This window comes from Penicillium robsamsonii, assembly GCF_028829455.1.
Source record: "Penicillium robsamsonii strain IBT 29466 chromosome Unknown utg000001l_segment0_segment0, whole genome shotgun sequence".
Lineage (NCBI taxonomy): Eukaryota > Fungi > Ascomycota > Eurotiomycetes > Eurotiales > Aspergillaceae > Penicillium > Penicillium robsamsonii.
The window spans coordinates 401,674-421,829 of record NW_026643219.1 but is presented as its reverse complement, the minus strand read 5'-3'; the positions used below and the strand labels follow the sequence as shown (position 1 = coordinate 421,829).

Sequence of the window (20,156 nt, the reverse complement as noted above, 5' to 3'; positions counted from 1 at the left end):
GAGAGAGTAATCCACGCAGAAACCCAAAAAGGGTAAAGCGGTGTAGCCAGGCAGAAAAGAAGTTGGCTCCTCCGGAAAAAAAAAAGTTCGCTCCAGAACTAAAAGCACTTGGAGATCTGAATCCGAGCACTTTGATTTCGTGCGCCAGCGTTTTCTGTTGCTCAAGGAGCTGCAGGCTACAATGGCAACTTTTGCGCGCCCGGTCGCCTCGACCATTAATGGGGTCGACTTCAATGTCTACTCCGAGGAAGAGATTAAAGCTCTCTCGGTGAAAAGAATTCACAATACTCCAACTTTGGATTCATTTAACAATCCTGTTCCTGGTGGTCTTCAAGACCCTGCTATGGGCGCTTGGGGAGATCATGTGTAAGTCCTGGCTTGTTTAATATACTGTTCAATCTTTAACGTGAGAGATTTTCTTATTTTGCAGATGCACTACTTGTCGCCAGAACTCTTTCACTTGTACCGGACATCCTGGACACATTGAGCTGCCAGTACCGTTCTATAATGTTACCTTCTTCGATCACATCTTCCGCCTTCTCCGAGCACAATGTGTGTACTGTCTTCGCCTTCAGATGGGTCGCAGCCAGGTCAACATGTACACTTGCAAATTGCGCCTTCTGCAATATGGTCTCGTCGACGAAGTCGCTATTGTCGATGCGATGGGTGCCGTAAAAGGCGCTAAATCAAAGCCCACCAAGGGCAAGGAGGACGACTCGGACGACTCGGACGATGCTGATGATGATGACTATATGCAAAAGAGGACTGATTATGTCACTCGGCGTATCCGCGAAGCCAAGAAGGAGGGCAAATTAGACGGATTGATGCCTGGTGGACAGAACCCTATTGCCGCAGAAGCCAGACGAGAGTTGCTCAAGGCCTTCTTCAAGGATATCAACGGATTCAAAAAATGTGTCAGCTGCAGCGGGTACGTTATACAATATTCCTCGACCTCGACCTTGACTTTCCCAGCTAACATTATGGCAGAGTGTCCCCCGCCTATAAAAAAGATCGCTACAACAAAATCTTCCGAAAGCAATTACCCGAGAAGCAGAAGCTTGCAATGCTGCAAGGAGGATTCCAGGCACCGAATACCATGGTCCTTCTCGACCAAGAAAGAAACTCCAAGTCCAAGGACGGTGTTTCTGAGATCCACGGAGCCGAGGAGGAAATTCGCCGTGGTGGAGCTGTCGTGCAGGAGGTTCAGGGATCGGCTGGCCAGGAATTCATGTCTTCTTCCGAAGTCTATGGAGCTCTTCATCTTCTTTTCCAAAAGGAAAGTGAGATCCTGGAGCTTGTCTACAACTCTCGACCTGTGCCTAAGGGAGTGAAAGTTGTGTCGGCGGACATGTTCTTCATCAAGAGTCTTATGGTGCCACCAAACAAGTACCGTCCCGCTGTCCAGCAGGGTGCCGGAACAGTCATGGAGGCACAACAGAACACTTCGTTCAATGCGATTTTGAAGGGCTGTGACACTATCAACCAAATCAGCAAGGAGATCCAAAACGAGGAAGAGAAGACCATGTCTCGAGCACGGAACTACAGTGATCTCCTCCAAGCTATCGTTCAGCTCCAAGATGTGGTCAACGGTTTGATTGACCGTGATCGTACCTCAGTCACCGGCTCAGCTGCCTTGTCACAGCCTAACGGTATCAAGCAGATTCTCGAGAAGAAGGAGGGTCTGTTCCGAAAGAACATGATGGGAAAGCGTGTCAACTTTGCTGCTCGTAGTGTTATCTCGCCCGATCCCAACATCGAACCCAATGAGATTGGTGTGCCCCTTGTCTTCGCCCAGAAGTTGACTTTCCCTGAACCTGTGACAAACCACAACTTCTGGGAGCTGAAGGAGGCTGTTATTAACGGCCCCGACAAATACCCCGGCGCTTCTTCCATCGAGAACGAAAACGGGCAAGTCATAAACCTCAAGTTCAAGAACCTGGAAGAGCGGACAGCACTTGCCAACCAACTTCTTGCACCGTCAAATTGGCGCCAGAAGGGTTCGCGCAACAAGAAGGTCTACCGTCATCTCACCACTGGTGATTATGTCCTGATGAACCGTCAGCCAACTCTGCACAAACCCTCCATCATGGGCCACAAGGCTCGCGTCCTTCCCAACGAGCGGGTTATTCGCATGCACTACGCCAATTGTAACACCTACAACGCCGATTTCGATGGTGACGAGATGAACATGCATTTCCCTCAAAATGAGCTGGCTCAAGCGGAAGCCAGAATGTTGGCAGATGCTGACCACCAGTATCTTGTTGCCACATCAGGCAAACCGCTGAGAGGTCTGATTCAAGATCATATTTCTATGGGAACGTGGGTTACGTGCCGTGACACCTTCTATGACGAGGAGGATTACCACCAGCTGTTGTACAGCTGCTTGAGACCCGAACATTCGCATATTGTCACTGACCGGATCCAACTGGTCGAGCCTGCTATGCGGAAGCCCAAGTGCCTATGGACCGGAAAGCAGATCATCACGACAATCCTCAAGAACATCCAGCCCGCAGAGCGAGGAGGGTTGACCTTGAAGAGTAAGTCTTCTACCCCTGGTGATCGCTGGGGCAAGGACAACGAAGAAGGAGATGTTATCTTCCAGGATGGAGAGTACCTTTGTGGTATCCTTGATAAGAAACAGCTCGGTCCCACCGCGGGTGGTCTCATCGATGCCATCCATGAAGTTTATGGATACAGTATTGCTGGTAAGCTCATCGGTATTCTTGGAAGACTCCTCACTCGTGTCCTGAACCTGCGGGGCTTCAGTTGTGGTATCGACGATCTTCGATTGACTAAGGAGGGTGACCGTATCCGCAAGGAGAAGTTGGCCACTGCTCCTCAGATGGGTCGCGAAGTTGCTCTGAAGTATGTGACCTTGGACCAGGTTCCTGGTGACCAGACTGCCGAGTTGAACCGACGACTGGAGGAGGTTCTTCGCGATGACGACAAGCAAAGTGGCCTGGATAGTGTTTCTAACGCCCGGTCTGCCAAGCTCTCCTCTGAAATCACCAGCGCCTGTCTCCCATACGGCCTTGCTAAGCCTTTCCCCTGGAATCAGATGCAGTCTATGACGATATCTGGAGCCAAGGGATCTGGTGTTAACGCCAACCTGATTTCTTGCAATCTCGGCCAGCAGGTTCTTGAGGGTCGCCGTGTACCACTCATGATCAGTGGAAAGACTCTTCCGTCATTCAAGGCCTTCGAGACTCACCCAATGGCCGGTGGTTACGTTTCTGGTCGTTTCTTGACCGGAATCAAGCCTCAAGAATACTACTTCCACGCCATGGCTGGTCGTGAGGGTCTGATTGATACCGCCGTCAAGACCTCTAGATCTGGTTACCTGCAGCGTTGTTTGATCAAGGGCATGGAAGGTCTCAAGGCCGAATACGATTCCTCTGTCCGTGAAGCGTCAGATGGCTCTATTGTCCAGTTCTTGTACGGAGAGGACGGTCTCGACATCACCAAACAGGTGCACCTGAACGACTTCGATTTCCTTGCTCAGAACCACATCTCCATTTCCAAGCAAGTCCAAGCCGATGATTACCACAAACTGGCGAAGGACAATGTTACGGATTGGCACAAGGATGCCATGAAGGCTGTCCGCAAGACTGGAAAGATTGATGCTGTTGACCCCGTGTTGTCTCGTTTCCCCCCTGGAGGAAACCTCGGAAGTACATCCGAAGCGTTCGCCCAGGAGCTCAAGAAGGTATGGATTCGCCATCTCCCCCCTGTGGTTCGTTGCAATGCTAACAGCTTTTGAAAATAGTATGCGGATGTCAACAAGAACAAGCTGATCAAAGACAAGAAGAAGAACATCGAGGGCAAGGTTACCAAGAAGACCTTCGAGGCCTTGATGAACATGAAGTACATGAAGTCCATCATTGACCCCGGTGAAGCGGTCGGAATTATGGCTGGTCAATCCGTCGGAGAACCTTCCACACAGATGACTCTCAACACTTTCCATTTGGCTGGTCACTCGGCAAAGAACGTCACACTGGGTATCCCCCGTCTGCGTGAAATTGTTATGACTGCAAGTGCCAAGATTATGACGCCTACGATGACCCTTCTTCTGAATGAGGAGATTTCCAAGGACGACTCGGAGAAATTCGCTAAGGCCATCAGCAAACTTAGCATCGCTGAACTTGTCGACAAGGTGCAAGTTAAGGAACGCATTGGCTCAGGCATTGGCCACGCCAAGGCTAAGATCTACGACATCGAGATCGACTTCTTCCCGTCTGAAGAATACACCAAGGAATACGCCATTGAGACCAAGGATGTTCTGATTGCTCTGCAATCCAAGCTTATCCCTCGATTGGTGAAACTCACCAAGGCCGAGCTCAAGAAGCGCAACGAAGAGAAGAAGGGCGTCAAGGGCACAACTTCTCAGCCTGAAATCGGTGTTTCGGTCGGTAAAATCGCAGAGCCACCGAGAGGTGCCGACTCCGAGGCACAGCCAGCCGATGACGACAATGAAGATGATGAGGACGATGCCAAGCGGGCTGCCGGAGCCCAGAACAGGGGCCACCAGGTCTCCTACGAAGGACCCGACGCCGCCGAGCAGGATATCATCAGAGGCCAAGACTCCGACGACGAAGATGAAGATGAAGAAGCCGAAACCACCAAACCTGCCAAGCGCACTCGCGATGTAGAAATGAAGGACGGCTCTGGCTCTGACTCTGAGGATGACTCTGACGACGAGACCGCCCAAGACAGTAAGGCGCGCGAGGAGGATGTCATGGGCAAGTTCGAGGAGATTACGAAGTTCAAGTTCGACCCGAAGAAGGGCAACACTTGCTCCATTCAACTGCAGTACGACGTCGAGACCCCCAAGCTTCTCCTCCTTCCCCTGGTTGAGAAGGTTCTCCATCTCGCTGTCATCCAGTGCATCCCCGGTATGGGCAACTGTGTCTTCGTTGAGGCCGACGAGGCTAAGGGTGATCCCGCCAACATCCTCACTGAGGGTGTCAACCTTCTCGCTATGCGCGACTACCAGGATATCATCAAGCCCCACTCGATCTACACCAACTCCATCCACGACATGCTCAACCTGTACGGCGTTGAAGCTGCTCGCGCCACCATCGTCCGCGAAATGGATGCCGTTTTCAAAGGTCACAGTATCTCCGTTGACAACCGTCACTTGAACTTGATCGGTGATGTGATGACACAGTCCGGTGGCTTCAGGGCCTTCAGTCGTAACGGCTTGGTCAAGGATGCCTCGTCTGCTTTCGCGCGTGCCAGTTTCGAGACTACTGTCGGCGCCCTTAAGGACGTTGTGCTCGAGAGGGGTACTGATAACCTCAAGAGTCCTAGTGCCAGAATTGTTGTTGGTCGTGTCGGTACCGTCGGTACTGGTTCCTTCGAAATTCTCGCTCCTGTAGCATAGTCTCTGACTGGATGGAGTTTTTGAAATGTGTGTTTTTTTTTTCCCTCATGTGTATATTGTGTTCATGCAAAGCTATTATTTATGTTTTTCGCTTCATCTTTGATGTGTCGATGATCTGGAGTTTGTCAGCGGAACCAAAAAGTCCTGTTCATATCAGCATCTTGACTCGATAAATAGATCTTTTCCTAATGATGTTTTAACATGGCTTTATATTCCCTGAACAGCTAAGTACATCTCCAGACATCATACAATTACCCCGCAAAAAACCCCCCGCTATCAAAAACAGCTTTGATACATCCTTCAGTAGAAGAGTGATGGCCGGAATTGCCCCTGGGACACTTCAAATCTCAATTTAAATGTATACATATTGCTCCCTTCCAAGACAATTATGCCAAAATGCTGTTTAAACTCATTTCCCTGTTACGACAGCACAAGTCCGAGACCTGCCGAGGTCCCTCGGTGATGTCGCCGAAGGCATACCCCTGCGACTTAAATCAGGCCAGTGTCAGCTGCAGCGTTATCAAATCTCCTAACATACTCTGCACAAACCATAGGAAATATCACAATTCTCCAAAATGCAAGCCGTCGTTTTCAAGGGTCCGTCCAAGGTAGCCATCGAGCAGAAACCCATCCCCCAGATCCAAGATCCAACAGATGCCATCCTAAAGGTGCGATACACTGCGTTATGTGGCAGGTAAGAAGTCATGGAACTATCCCTAGTAGTGTATAACCGCTCATATTTGCAAAGTGAACTCCATGTCTTTCGTGGCCACCAAAAGTCTGGCACAGACTTTATCATGGGCCATGAGTTTACAGGTGAAGTTGTCGAGGTTGGATCGGACATCAAGAACTTCAAAAAGGGAGACCGAGTAGTCTCACCCTTTACTGCGAGCTGTGGAGAATGTTTCTACTGTGAGCGTGGCTTTTCCTCTCGGTGCGCTCGAAGCCAGCTATTTGGTACTGTTGCACTTGACGGTGGACAAGCCGAATATGTACGCATTCCACTAGCCGATTCGACTCTTGCCCAAGTCCCAACTTCAATCGATGAGAAGAAGTTGGTTCTTATGGCTGATATATTCCCGACTGGCTACTTTGCTTCAATGAATGCTTTCTCCGACTCAACCCCGGAGGAGATTCAAAAGAGCACCGTACTCCTCTTTGGCTGTGGTCCTGTCGGTATCTGTGCACTTATTAGTGCCCTCGATTACAAGCCGAAGAACCTGATTGCAATAGATAGCGTGCCTTCCAGACTAGCACTTGCACAGAGTCTAGGAGCCGAGCCATGGAATTTCATGGAGGACGAAGAAGGATTGCGCCAAAGAGTGAAGGAGCTTACTGACGGTCGTGGGGCGGATATCGTTATTGAAGTCGTTGGACATAGTAGCGCTCTCAGGATGGGCTTTGATTTGTTACGGCCCTGGGGGCGTATATCGAGTGTTGGCGTCCACAACCAGGATATTCCCTGGACTGGGAACGAAGCCTACGGGAAAAACCTTCGTATACAGATGGGCCGATGCCCTGTTCGGAGTATGTCTGATTCTATATCTTACTTTGACTGTCTTGCTAAGTTGTGCTAGGTATCTTTGGTCAGGCCATGCACCTTTTCGAAAAGAAGCAGGACATCCTCAAGTGAGTTTGGTTGACCTGATATAATCTGTTTTGCGCGTGTCTAATGATTCCCAGCTTCATGTCTCAAGATATCCGTCCACTCTCGCAGGCCGTTCAGGCGTAAGTTCTTCCTCAAATTTTGACAGCATGGGATTAACTCTATGGTAGATATGACGACTTCGATAACATGCGAGCGCACAAGGTGATTTTCGAGGCGGATAAGTGAAGAACCCTAGACTCCCCTACATAGTACTTGTGATTTGAGTATATCAATATCGAACTGCCTATACTTTATGTCTAGTTCATTTCCCTAGGATTTTGATAACTCCATGTAGGTACAGTAGAAGAAGTTATCGGAGCCATGAACTATCCCCGTTATGCGGCCTTGCGATGTCTTTTTTATAGAAAGTGAAAAAAAAGCAGGTTTAGGAGCCATCAAACCTGACGCTAATGGTCCACGTCCGTGGTATTTTAAGCGGAAAAAAGATGACTCTATAGTTACTTGGACTGTTGCCTGGTTATGATTCCCCAAGCCCTTCGGATCTTATAATTGACCTATCACCAAGATATACCAAACATCGAAGGGATTGAAGGTATTCAAGATGAATGCGTTGGATCATTTGCTTTGTCCTAGCTGATTATCTGCTTTCGAAATCGCTTAGATCCCAGGGATAATTGCTTAAGAGATTTGTCTTCAATTGCAAGGGTAAAGAAACGCCGTCTATGCTAAATGGCCAATGCCGAATTCCAAACGCCCTGCCCATGCCAGTAGATGCGTCATTATATAAAGAACAAACAAGATTATTTTATGGCGCATCGAGCATCATGAGGTCTGCATCAATGTTGTCGTCGTATTCATCCTCGACGATCCGGGATGCGGATGGGATCATTCCGCTCATTGCGTGCCCGTTATTCACCTCCTCTCTCATCATCCGCTCTTCCTCGGTCTTCCTCTTTGCCTCATGGCGCTCGATATCAGCCAAGCCCCAGGTGGAAATGCCTTCTTGATCTTTCGCTTTGAAAGGCTGGGCCATGGTCCGCAGGAAGTTCTTGGCATTTGATACAGCCATATCAGTGCTAAGATTGGTTTCACTGTCCAACATTGCCTGATTGATCCACTTAGGGAGCTGGGGACGCTTTCGCTCGAATCGACGATCCGCCAACACCATGACTCCGTAGTCGTCCTTACCACGCAGGACACGACCCAGACACTGGGCGGCATGTCGAATCGCATCGAACGATAAGAAGTCGTTCTCTCGAATACGATAGTTCTCACGCAAGAACTCGAGACGAGCTTTCAGAATTCGAGATTCAGTGTATTGGAAGGGAACACCAATACAAATCACTGCACGACCGTAATGGTGATCGAAATCAATACCTTCAGAAACCTTGCCTCGAGCGACACAGAACAAGATCGCACCGCGTCCATTGCAACATGCTGTTCGGTAGGTCTCCAAGGCGAGCGATGATTCTTGTGCATCAGGAGTTTCAACGAGAATCAATTTGTAGTTCCAGATTTGATCCAAGATACCCATACCTTGCCACATGCTGATGATTGATTCCATGTAGAGGTAAGAGGGGAAGAAAACGACAACGCCATCAGGTGTGATGCGAGCAAACTCAGTCACAAGACTTCCGTAGTTTCGCACAACACCGGGGTCATTGCGAATTCCAAACGAAGAGGAAACTTGTGCTTGGTCTGAGCCTCGAGTGACAATCATGGGCAAGAAAGATCGTCGAGCGAGTGTCATGCTGTATGATTCTTGGAGAACAGCGGTGAACCCCAGCATCTTCGGATACATTTCCAAGGGCGACAAAGTTCCCGAGGTAATGATCACAGACCTGAAGCGATCGAATACTGGCTTGATAGCAATGGCGGCATCCAAGCACGTGAAATGGAGGATGGGATTCGGTACAGTAGCCGCTTCGGACTCGAACGGTTCAAGGATAAGAACAAATCCCTTGTCGTAAGTCGCGACCAGTGTTGCAAAGGTGGCTACCTCTTGGAGAGGTTGATAATCTTCGATATTGACAAGCTCCAGCGTCCGCACAAGTAAGTTTAAACGCTCGGCGCAAAACCTCAAAGGCTTCCGTTCAATATAGGTAAGGTCTTTTAGATGAGTAAGGAAAGAAGGGGGGGTCTCGGATATGGTATGGGTGACTTTCATCCGAGTCTTCAGATACTCGATAAATCTCTTCAAGAAAGAGATGAAATGCTCAGCCCGGCGGATGTTACCAGGAACAGCTTCCTTGAGTAGGTCATCTGGCAAGATCGGATTCGAGATAAATTGATCTTCATCCCGGGCCTTCTCAGCTTCCTGCAGTCCCTCCACTAATTTTGAGTATTCGTTCTTGAGCTTTTCCTCGTCCGTGCTCTTCATTTCTTCGATCTTGCGTTCCAGGTTGTTTGCACCCCGAGTCGCTTTTCGTAGGGAATCCTCGCTTATGTCTAGACTGAGCGATTCGATACAGACGTTGTCAATGTTGTGCGCCTCGTCAAAGACCACAATGCAGTCTTTCGAGAGCTCTCGGGATACTCGTTCCGCGATTTTAGGATCGAGAAGATAGTGATAGGAATATATAATAATATTGCACCATGGCATCTAGTGAAGCTTGTTAGAAATGGGACACTTTGTATAGCACACTCGTTCGAGATCTTACCATGCGCCGAGCGGAGAAGTAGGGACATTGCTTATGCTCTTCTCCGTATCTTACCAATCCATCCAGGGTGAAAACGCCCGGGGGAACGAGGTTATGTGGCTCAAGTAAGTCAAGGTTCTAGGCCTGTTAGCTGGTTTAATGCCATATCGCAGACAACAAAGTCTTACCTCATGGTATACGCAAAGTTCAACATCTTCACCGCGCTCCTTCTTCTCCTTGACGAACCCAGCTGTCAAGCTTCTGCACCTAGCATCAACAACGGTACCACTCTTTTCTCTCTTTACCGAAGGATGAAGACAGAGGTTCTTCCGACTAGTCAAACCAAGTGCACGGAACTCCTCCTCATGACCCAGCTCCTTAGCACGATGTTCCATCAAAGCCTTCAACTCTGCTAAAGCTTTCTCGATCTCCGACATGGTTCGGGAACAGTAGATGAGCTTACGGTGCTCTGGGTAGTGCTGTTGGTAGGCGACGATCAATGACAATAGCGAAACTGTCTTGCCAGTCCCAGAGGGCATTTCCAGCACACAGTGACCCCCGACATCGAGGGTCTTTTTGAGATCGCACATGTAGGCATATTGTTCGGGGTAGATGCGAGGATACGGAAACAGCACCGGAAGATCACTGTGACGAACGGACATGGTCAGTTTTGATACTAGATAGGACCATAGACAGGGGACATACTCAATGAAGAACTTCATCTTGGCTGGGCTCTGATGCAAAACGCAAGAGGGCAAAGAATCACAAGAGAAGAGAGCTTCGCTCTCATCTTTCGCGGCTCCGCCTCTGCGCTTGTCCTATTTGGGACAGCGATGACACAAACTCACGTGATGTGTATCTTGGTCCCGCGGATCTTTTGGAGATCCGATATTGAATGTGCTTGCAGCTTCACACGCGCGATGGAAGAGTGAAATACAACATTCAAATCACACTACAATCGAGAATTCACAGAACCGCTTGCTCTCTCCGAAGTCTTTCCGAACCCTCAATTTTGAGGTCCTCCCCCACCACTTCCCTTATCCCGCTGACCTCATACCCCACATGAGCAAAAAGTTCAAATCCCAGGCCTCCAGCAGTCGCGCTGCTGCTAGCGCCTTTGGATCATCTGGATTCTTCTCTGGTAGTCTCTCTAGCGAAGGAAAGGAGCCGTCCGCTCTCACATACATTGCAGCACCGCCAGATCTTTCTCGCATTGCGGAGCAGCAACTAGTTATCGCATTCAAGAATTTACTGAAGAAAGATGATATTACACGATTGAAGGCCCTAGAGGAGCTGCGCGACCATATATCAGCAGTGCAAAAGAAAAAGGGAACCCTGGATGACGGGTTTCTAGATGCATGGGTATGTATAGATTGCTTCTATATACAAACACCAAGTAATAACAAAGCTTTGCTTCCAGGTCAGAATTTATCCCCGGCTCTCGATTGATTTGTCTCGCCGAGTACGTCAAGTTGCCCATCCGATACAGGGTACAATTGCTGGTCTTGTTGGGAAGCGGATCGTGCCTACTTTACCCAAGGTCATCGGAGCATGGATCGCAGGAATCTACGACAATGATCTACCAGTCCACCGTGCAGCCCTTGAATCGTTCATAAAAGTTTTTACAACTGAAGAAAAAAGAAACAACGTGTGGAGGATCTACCAAAGCTCCATTTTGGACTTTGTAGATGATGTTATCCTTCACCAAACATCGTTGACGTTGAGTGATGAAAGGACAGTGAAGAGAGACGATGCCGAGGGGAAATATGCCCGTGTTGCAGGAGCCGCAATTTTGCTTTTCAACCGCGTACTAGGTTTGTGAACCGTTTTTACCTGCAAGACTCCCTATCTCACCATTCATTGTTCCTAGGCAATTCGTCCGATGAAGATTTGCAGAAGAACCTACCAGAAATTGAGAATCTACTAGCTAGCAAGAGTTTGTGGGCTCTCTGCTACCACGATGATCCATATGTTCGCCGGTCTATATACATTCTGCTCCGATCTGCGGTTTCCCGAGAGCCCGGATGGATTGACTGGAAGACTCTCAGCTCAGCTGTCATTGGGAAATCTTTGTCTCTCCAACAAATCGGATCAGCAACCGAATTGTCGGAGTCCCTCCTTTTATTAACATCGCTGAGGCCTCAAATATGGACAGATGACTACACTGGGAAGTCATCTGCCTCGAGGAGATTGCGCCAATACATGCAAAAAGGGTCCCAGGGTGGGCATTCTAACTTTTGGTCAAATCTAGACCAGTTGCTTCGAATCATCCCCCAAGAAGTACTAGCAGGTGCTGACAAGGCCACTGCTGACCATGGAATTACTTGTATCAGCGCAACTGCTTTGACTGAGGCTTTGCAAGAAGGCCTCAACTCAAGAGAAGAGCCGCGTTCAAACCTTGCCATCGGGTGGAAATCCTATACCCAGATAGGAACCTGGCTTGCAACACTGATCCCCCAGGAGGAGAAGTCGGAATTTATCTCAAAGAGAATGTCTCCCTTGGTGGTGCATTACGTGCAAATTGACCCGGAGCTGACACAATGGTCACTTCCAGACAAGTCAGCCGAAGGGATTTGTGTGGATTATGTTTCCACTCTGGCTTCCACTGGGCAAACCCAGGAACTCCAATCATTGTGTACATCCCTTTCCAATGGCCTCTTAGACGCTGTGAAGCTGTCGTCGCCAGAACAATCAAAGGACTTCCGTGAATCCCAGGACTCAATATGCGCCCAATCCCAACGCCTCTTGGCTTTGAAGTCTGCTGTTCTCTCACGCGTCGCAGATACTGAGGTTGAGCCTCAAGTGTCGAAGGTCTTTGAAAGAACAAGCACTTCCCTTCTCGAAGGCTGTCTGGAGGTCCTGCGCACCCGTAATGGGAAGCCATATGGAGCCGCTGCCACAGTGGTGGAGTGTGTTCGCAGCCTGCCATATATTGCCAAAAAGTCCCAAGACCTCCAAAATTTTGTGAAAATTGATGCACCGGAGCTTTTGCTTTCACCGTCTGCTGATCGATTGATTTCAATCATCCTGGAATGTCGGGAATGGGATGGATTTGCGTCTAGTTTCGAGAACGTTGTTGAGCGAGCCTTGGCGCTGGAGCCAGAGCAATCCAATGTGCATGTACTCCAAAGCTTACTTTCTTCTCTCGACTTCAACGCTGTTGAGCACAAAGAGAAGCTCAACTCGCTTGTTGTGCGAGCTCTTGGCAAAGCTTGCCAAGGAAGCCATGCCCATTGGCCTATGATAACTGCTGTTCTTCAAAACAAAACATCACACGGTGACTTGATGAATCAGATATTCTTATCTTTGATCGAGGCGTTATCTTCAGATGACAAAGTCTTTGATGCCTTGCATGGGCTTTCTCATATCGGAAAGTATGCACCATCTTCAGTTCGGGAGTTCCAAAATGGAGCTCTTGGATCGAAGCTAGCAGGAAAGCTACTTTTCCTCACAGAATCACCATCTGAAGAGGTGGCAAGCTTGGCGTCAGCGTTGCTGAAATCATTGAAAGAATCTGGTGTTGGCGACACGAGTGCCAAGTCGGGCATCGAAATTCTCCAACATGGGTTCAATCATGTGGATGAAGAGTCATTGTCGTGAGTGCTCCATTGCCATCATATTTTGTAGAGAATTGTGCTAAATTTGTTTCAGGATTGAGTCACTTCTTGCTATCGCGGAAGAATTGCTGCCAGGTCTTACGGCCGAAGGTTCAGCTGGTACTGTGAAGGATATTTTGCCCTCTCGTAGTTCATGGGAGGAATCTCTCACCCCCTTTCTCCAACTTCCACCCCGCCCTTCCACTGCTATCACAAGTCCTCTAGGAGGTGCCGTTCACTTGATCCAACGTGAGCTATCTGACTCCTTCAAGGCATTATGGCAGACTATTCCTCGCGATTCAGAGCATCGCTCTTCTGCATTCCGCTTGGCAACCTTCACCATCAGCATTCTCTCTACTTCTGAGGTATTGAAATATCTGGACCAGGAGGACCTAAACGCATTGTTCCATTTCTTGCCCTTGGCAATTCAACTTATTGATGATGATTTGAGCATTGAAAATTGCAACGGCATCTCAGGCCTCGAGTTGGCTGACCAGCGAGAAGAATACATGGAGATTGTTTTCGCTGGCCGAAAGGTGGTTAGTAACTGGATTCGTGACAATGAACCCGTCAGCTTCGCACCCGAGAAGACCATTTCCTCTTCGTTTACCGAGTTCTGGGAGACCATATTAGAGGAACTAAAGGGTACCTCTCCCTTGGATTATAGGGTTGGCGAAGCCTTCGTCAAGATAATGGCTGTTGCGGATTCATTGCAAATTTCCAAATCGCCAGAGGACGTTGCAAAGATTTGTAGAGAGGCCCGGACAGCAAACCTCATTCGTTCGGCATCTTGGTTTGCAGTGCTGCGAAGCTCCATACTTTCAAATCCCATCGGAAACAGAATATGCAATGAGCTAGTCGCCGACTCCACTGGACTCAAGCCCCAGGATCCTTCCCAAGTTGGTGAGTGTTTGATAACACATTAGCGAATATAGAACCAGTACTAACTGTGCCCAGGATTGCGGAAGCTGGCTCTGTTGAATATCCTATTATCTGGGGAAGAAGATGTTGTCTCCACAATTCCGACACAGAGATTGGTTTTCCTCACCAAGAACTTGATTGAATGTCTCCAATCGGACTCAATGTCTCTTGGTTTGAAATCCGAAGTCATCCACACTTTGTCTCTTGTCCTTCCAGCCCTCGGGGAAATTTATGGATCTCACTGGGAAGAAAGCATGGCCATTCTCAACTCTATATTGCAGGGAACCAATGGAGGCGAAGAGGCTCTGCCATTACTGGTGTCATCTTTCAGACTCTTTGCACGACTGAAGTCTATCTCAGAAAGTGACAGCAATGACGACGTCCAAGATGCCTGGTCGGATCGAAAGGCCGGTCTTTTCAATGGCCTGGCCTCCACCATTGACCATATAGATTCCTCAACCACATTCCACCGGCCTCGGGATGTTGCTGTTGACTTATTACGACGCCTGATTAACACAATTCCCGTTGATAACTTGGAGGATGTCAGTGAAACGTTCCATCTTCTGACTGCGCACAGCCGAGCAGTTCAGCGAACTGCTTACACAATTCTCCATCACTATATCCCCCATGCCCAAGAGAAGGTATCTTTTGAGGTCGCCTTATCAAAGACTGCAGTCAGTCTTCCCGATGAGCTCATCTCTCTATTGCTTGAGCCCCCGACAATGCAAATGGTCTCTGCTGCCTACGGAGATGACAAAATGTGGACTAGTATGCGATCGTATCTTCTCAGCTGGAAGGTGGTATTCGACCATTTCTCAAATGCTGTAAGTTTTGACTCTTCCACAACAAATTGTAAGATCAACTTGCTAACAGTCCGATCAGTCGCTTCCTGTTCAAGAATACTACGCGTCGAGCATCAGAGAGAACAATATCCTCATCCCGTTGCTGGAATTCACGTTTGATTTCCTTCAAAAATCACATGGAAAGATGATTGACGCAGCCAAACTTGATATTCGATCATTCGAGCCAGATGAGTCTGAGAGTGCCGAAAAGGAGACACAATGGCTTCTGGTACATTTGTACTATCTGTGTCTGAGATACTCTGCCAACATGACCAAGAATTGGTGGATTGACACCAAGAAACGCATCAAGGGTCCGGTGGAAACTTGGACAGAAAGATACGTGAGTAATATTTGGGATTGGTCCTTCTAAACGAGTATCCGTGACTAATAATATCCCCAGATCTCCCCACTCGTCGTTGAAGATGCACTTAAAAGCGTGACCGACTGGATGGCCACCCAAGATGCAAACGAAGAGCGCGCACTGGAGGTGAAGATTTCCCCAAAGACAGGCGAAATCATTGCCAGCATTCCTGTCGACGAGGAGTCGCCTCCAGTCGCCATTTCTATCACTCTCCCACCCGCATACCCACTTCAACCTGCGTTGGTTGTTGGTCGTAGTCGCGTGCTTGTGGACGAGAAGAAATGGAAGAGCTGGCTGCTGACGATCCAGGGAGTTATCATGTTTGCCAATGGCAACCTGGTTGACGGGTTGTTGGCCTTCCGACGAAACGTCCAAGGTGCACTGAAGGGCCAGAGCGAGTGTGCTATCTGCTACTCCGTTATCTCAACAGATATGCAGACGCCGAACAAGCGGTGTGCCACTTGCAAGAACACCTTCCACTCGGTGTGTCTGTTCCGCTGGTTCAAGAGCAGCAACCAGAGCACTTGTCCTCTTTGCCGAAACAACTTTGTTTATGTTTAGATGCTTTGTTTAGTTCACTTGTACATAAAGAAGAGACATGACATGACAAACATAGGGCAGGGCCCTCGGGTTCAGACCGATATCCGCGGAAAAAAACATTCCAGGATTCTATTTTCAGTATTTCAGATTCTATCAGTAATAGGATCAAGTAGCTACCTTTATCACTCTGCATATGTCTGAGACCAATGAAACAGGGATGTAACCCGTACGTTTCGAGCCATACCCGATTGGGAAGTTGAACATTTTCGGTGTCCATACCGAGGCTGTCTCTGGGTAATCACCACATTACGATTAGCTCTCTATATCTGCCTATAGCCCTGGGAATGGATTGTAGCGATTTTTTTGCTGAAATTTACAATAATAGTTCGCCCAAACCAGTTAAGAGGGCCTTGTTACATATCCCGGAAAGATCTGACGCTATTATTGCCTATAATAATGCGGAGAATTGGCACGACTTATGCAGGTGTGTCATACTTTTCAACCCCATATCCAATGGTCTGTCTATTTGAGTCTATCTAGCCTTAACCAAGAGTATACGCGATTGATTCAGCCTAATTGTGTGGTCCCGGTTCCCTTTCTTCACGGCTGAGCCTGGCAATCCTGCCATATAGTTGAGGTTTCATCCTCAAACGACCATTAGGCAAAAATCCCCACTCGGTCTAAAGGAACAAGTTTCGTTTTTTGATGGCCTGCTACACGGCAAAATGCAATGATCTTCTGACTCTAATTGACAAGGGGAAAACCTAGATCTCTTTTTCGTATATAAAGCAACCGTGGTCTCCACAGTTCGAAACATTGGAACTACTTGCACACACGAGAATATTCAACACAACAACTCGCTTGTTCTACTTTGATTGGTATTAATTAACACCATGATTTCCAATATCTTGACATTCTCCCTTCTTGCCGGCGGCGCCCTCGCTGTCCCAGTTGAGGTTGACATCGAGAAACGTATCACCTGCCCAGACGTCCACATCTTTGGTGCGCGTGAGACCTCCGTATCTCCCGGATACGGCTCATCCAGCACCGTTGTCAATGGCCTCCTCGGTGCCTACTCAGGCTCTACAGCCGAGGCCATCAACTACCCCGCATGCGGTGGACAATCATCCTGCGGTAGCGTGAGCTACTCCAGCTCAGTTTCCCAGGGTATCGCAGCTGTCGCCTCGGCTGTGAACTCCTATAACACACAGTGCCCATCGACCAAGCTTGTGCTGGTCGGATATTCCCAGGTGAGCTATATTTCCTCGGCTGTTTATAACGAAAGGCCAACTTCTTACGGTGCTCCAGGGTGGTGAGATCATGGACGCAGCTTTGTGCGGCGGTGGCGTCCCCAACCAAGGCTACACCGACACCAGGGTCCAGCTGTCGTCGTCTGCTGTGAATATGGTGAAGGCTGCCATCTTCATGGGTGATCCACTGTACGTAGCAGGGCTGCCGTATGATGTTGGAACTTGTGCTGCCGGAGGCGTATGGAATTCCCTATATCCCCCCTGGACTTGGGAGCTTTGGATCTAACGAACGAGATATAGTTCGACGCACGTCCTTCTGGCTTCTCTTGCCCATCGGCTAGTAAGATTCAATCATACTGTGACGCCGCGGACCCGTACTGCTGTAACGGCAGTGACGGAGCGACCCACCAGGGCTACGGAGCCAAGTATGGCACACAGGCTATTGCCTTTGTCAAGAATAATTTGGCTTAGGTGCATATATAGTAGCAGTTCTACCAACACATATGTTGGCAGGGATATTGTGCTTGGGAGAGTTAGATAGGCCAGGCACTGTGATACAGGCACTGTGGCAACTCGGCGGTATTGACAGCAGGAGTCGGATTATTGCAGTAAATGTTAAATTCGAGATTTTTGCAATTGTCTTCGCCGTTGAATATAACCTTGAACTCGCCTGAAGATTAGGGTTTAGTCATCGAGTCGATCAAACAAGACCAGATGGCATTTTGTAGAGATGAGATGTAAGCGCCGAAGAGCCCGGTAAACTATAAATTAGGAACTGCCCTCGAGATATTAATATTTTAGAAGTCAAGTTGGATTTTTCGAGAGACGGACAAATCGGAGATGAAATTAAGAGGCGATATCCCCCACATAGCTACCCCACCACGGAAGCTCCGAGCTCCAAGCTTCCTCCATTCCTCATGGCCTCTCACATTCCCAACCTAAACACTCTCCGACGAGGCCGAGGTCGAGGCCGTGGCATAGGCCGCACAGAAGAGACCGGGCTCCCTTCTGGAAAAGACCGCGTCGTCCAAGGTACAGACAATGATGCAAGCGTGTCCCGCCTCAGCGCGGTCGAGCTAGGATACCTGGAGGATGCGTACGCCCCAGCATTGACACCAGCCGGGTCAGCGACACGGAGATTGCCAATTATCAACAGAGGTGAGCCTGGTTCCTCAAGCTATGCTATCCCCAATGACAAAAGAGCCTATGGCTGACCGGGAGACCTCCCCGCGTACCAGGAACTTACGCCCGCACAACAGCCATCGACCAGCTCGTGGCGCGTTTCCTCGGACCATCCTCACCGGAAAATACACACAAAAAACAGATCATATCTCTAGGTGCCGGGTCGGACACGCGCATCTTCCGGCTTCTCTCGTCGCGCCAAACCCCAGACTTCGTTTACCACGAGCTCGATTTCGCCGTTAACACGGCGGATAAGATTCGCGCGATTAGATCGGCACCTATACTGCAGCATGCGCTAGGGATTAATTCGTCGGAGGTGTCATCGGAAAAGGATACTCGAGTTACCGTGTCGGCGGCCGGGGACGCGCTCCATTCGCCCTCATACCATATCCACCCGGTTGATCTGCGGTCGCTGCCGACATGCAGTGACCCTGCTGGAGCACTGCCAGGCGTGGAGACGGGATTACCAACTTTGCTGATATCCGAGTGCTGTTTGGTCTATTTATCGCCTATCGAAGCGGAGCAGGTGGTTGCGTTCTTCACGCAACGCCTTTTTGGCCATGGGAGTCCAGTACTTGGGCATGGAGACAGCTTGCAGGAGGCGCAAGTGGATGTCCCTCCACTCGGGTTGATTCTTTATGAGCCTATAAGACCAAACGATGCCTTTGGTCGTACAATGGTGTCGAACCTTGCAGCGCGCGGGATCCAACTCAAGACCCTCCCTAGGTATGCGTCGCTTGAGGCACAGCGGGGCCGCTTCCGGGACCAAGGTTTTGGGAATGGCCAGGCTGTGGCTGATATTGAATTTATTTGGAAGCGGTGGGTTAACGAGGACGAGAAGGAAAGAGTTGCTGGGCTAGAGATGCTCGATGAGATGGAGGAGTGGCAGTTGCTTGCACGGCATTATTGCATTGCCTGGGGATGGAGAGACCGTGATGATGTCTCGGCTTTTGCTGGGTGGAAGGACCTAGAGGCCCAGCAAGGCGAGTAGCTTCATCTGTGAATATTTGATGCCTGATGATACCGCTCTATCTATAACGAAAGGTCATGATGCATGTCCGAAAAGACAAAACAAAATCACTTTGGGCCAAGAAGCCCTGCCCAACACGCAGTATATACAGAGCAAGTTTAGATTCCATACCTTAACTCTGGCCGAAGTGCAGGTCTATGAGGCATATACCAGCCAGAGGAAGTATAAAATATCACGGTGCCGTGACAATGCGGCCTGTTATATATTGTCAGATGCATGGGGCCCCGCAAAACCCAAGTGATAGGTCGAGTGGATAATCACCATGCGAGAAACATCAACAATCCTTGCAGCGAACTCAAAAAAGACATCCTGTTAATATCCCACTCTTGACACCCGGTGCAGCGGGATTTGATCGAAGTTAATGCAAGGGTGCCGTTTAGGGCTAAGCCATCTGACAAATATTTCACCACAAATCAAAGTTTCAAGTATAAAGAAAAGAAGAGTCACTCGGTCTTTGTCCTTGACGACATAGCCCTGGAAGACTTGGCCCTCTAAATCTTGAATAATCCGGTATAATTGGATCAAGCCATCGAAGACACCGACCTTTGACACCCGCATCAAATACTAAATCATCTCCATGCTTCTTGCATTGATATCCCTACCAATTACAAGGGTGATGCCGGCTATGCTGTTTACGATTTGCGCAACTCTGGCGCGTTTTGTACATAGGTATCGATAGACCCGTTTAACGCGGCTCACGATCGAAGTGATTATAGCGGTGATCCTGTTGATCTCGCTATGCTATCAAAAACCCAATAGTCTCCCAAGCCAAACTTTAACCAAGCCAAGCGACATCGGCAGTC

At 49.0% G+C, this 20,156-nt stretch overlaps 5 protein-coding genes across 5 annotated transcripts; 4 read left to right on the top strand and 1 right to left on the bottom strand.

Annotated features, from left to right (window-relative positions):
- Positions 1-113: 113 nt before the first annotated feature.
- Positions 114-5,383, top strand: N7447_000179 (DNA-directed RNA polymerase I core subunit RPA190; the record flags this gene model as incomplete). Its single annotated transcript, XM_057224455.1, has 4 exons — positions 114-366; positions 431-928; positions 988-3,706; positions 3,767-5,383. The coding sequence occupies exons 1-4, from the start codon at positions 182-184 to the stop codon at positions 5,381-5,383; spliced, it is 5,019 nt and encodes a 1,672-aa protein (XP_057088471.1). The 5' UTR covers positions 114-181.
- Positions 5,384-5,958: 575 nt separating this feature from the next.
- Positions 5,959-7,217, top strand: N7447_000178 (alcohol dehydrogenase family protein; the record flags this gene model as incomplete). The annotated part of the gene is made up of 5 exons (XM_057224454.1): positions 5,959-6,077; positions 6,132-6,910; positions 6,961-7,012; positions 7,067-7,111; positions 7,160-7,217. The coding sequence occupies 5 exons, from the start codon at positions 5,959-5,961 to the stop codon at positions 7,215-7,217; spliced, it is 1,053 nt and encodes a 350-aa protein (XP_057088470.1).
- Positions 7,218-7,797: 580 nt separating this feature from the next.
- On the bottom strand, positions 7,798-10,353 carry N7447_000177 (TFIIH/NER complex ATP-dependent 5'-3' DNA helicase subunit RAD3; the record flags this gene model as incomplete). The annotated part of the gene is made up of 4 exons (XM_057224453.1): positions 7,798-9,594; positions 9,653-9,769; positions 9,820-10,276; positions 10,337-10,353. 4 exons carry the CDS (start codon positions 10,351-10,353, stop codon positions 7,798-7,800), a joined length of 2,388 nt encoding a protein of 795 aa, XP_057088469.1.
- Positions 10,354-10,693: 340 nt separating this feature from the next.
- On the top strand, positions 10,694-15,912 carry N7447_000176 (ubiquitin-protein ligase RKR1; the record flags this gene model as incomplete). Its single annotated transcript, XM_057224452.1, has 7 exons — positions 10,694-10,993; positions 11,052-11,445; positions 11,502-13,227; positions 13,283-14,130; positions 14,185-14,972; positions 15,031-15,330; positions 15,391-15,912. The coding sequence occupies 7 exons, from the start codon at positions 10,694-10,696 to the stop codon at positions 15,910-15,912; spliced, it is 4,878 nt and encodes a 1,625-aa protein (XP_057088468.1).
- An 872-nt stretch (positions 15,913-16,784) lies between these two features.
- ppm1 (protein C-terminal leucine carboxyl O-methyltransferase ppm1) lies at positions 16,785-19,314 on the top strand (the record flags this gene model as incomplete). The annotated part of the gene is made up of 5 exons (XM_057224451.1): positions 16,785-17,141; positions 17,200-17,379; positions 17,442-17,566; positions 17,965-18,299; positions 18,380-19,314. The coding sequence occupies 5 exons, from the start codon at positions 16,785-16,787 to the stop codon at positions 19,312-19,314; spliced, it is 1,932 nt and encodes a 643-aa protein (XP_057088467.1).
- Between the last annotated feature and the right edge of the window lie 842 nt (positions 19,315-20,156).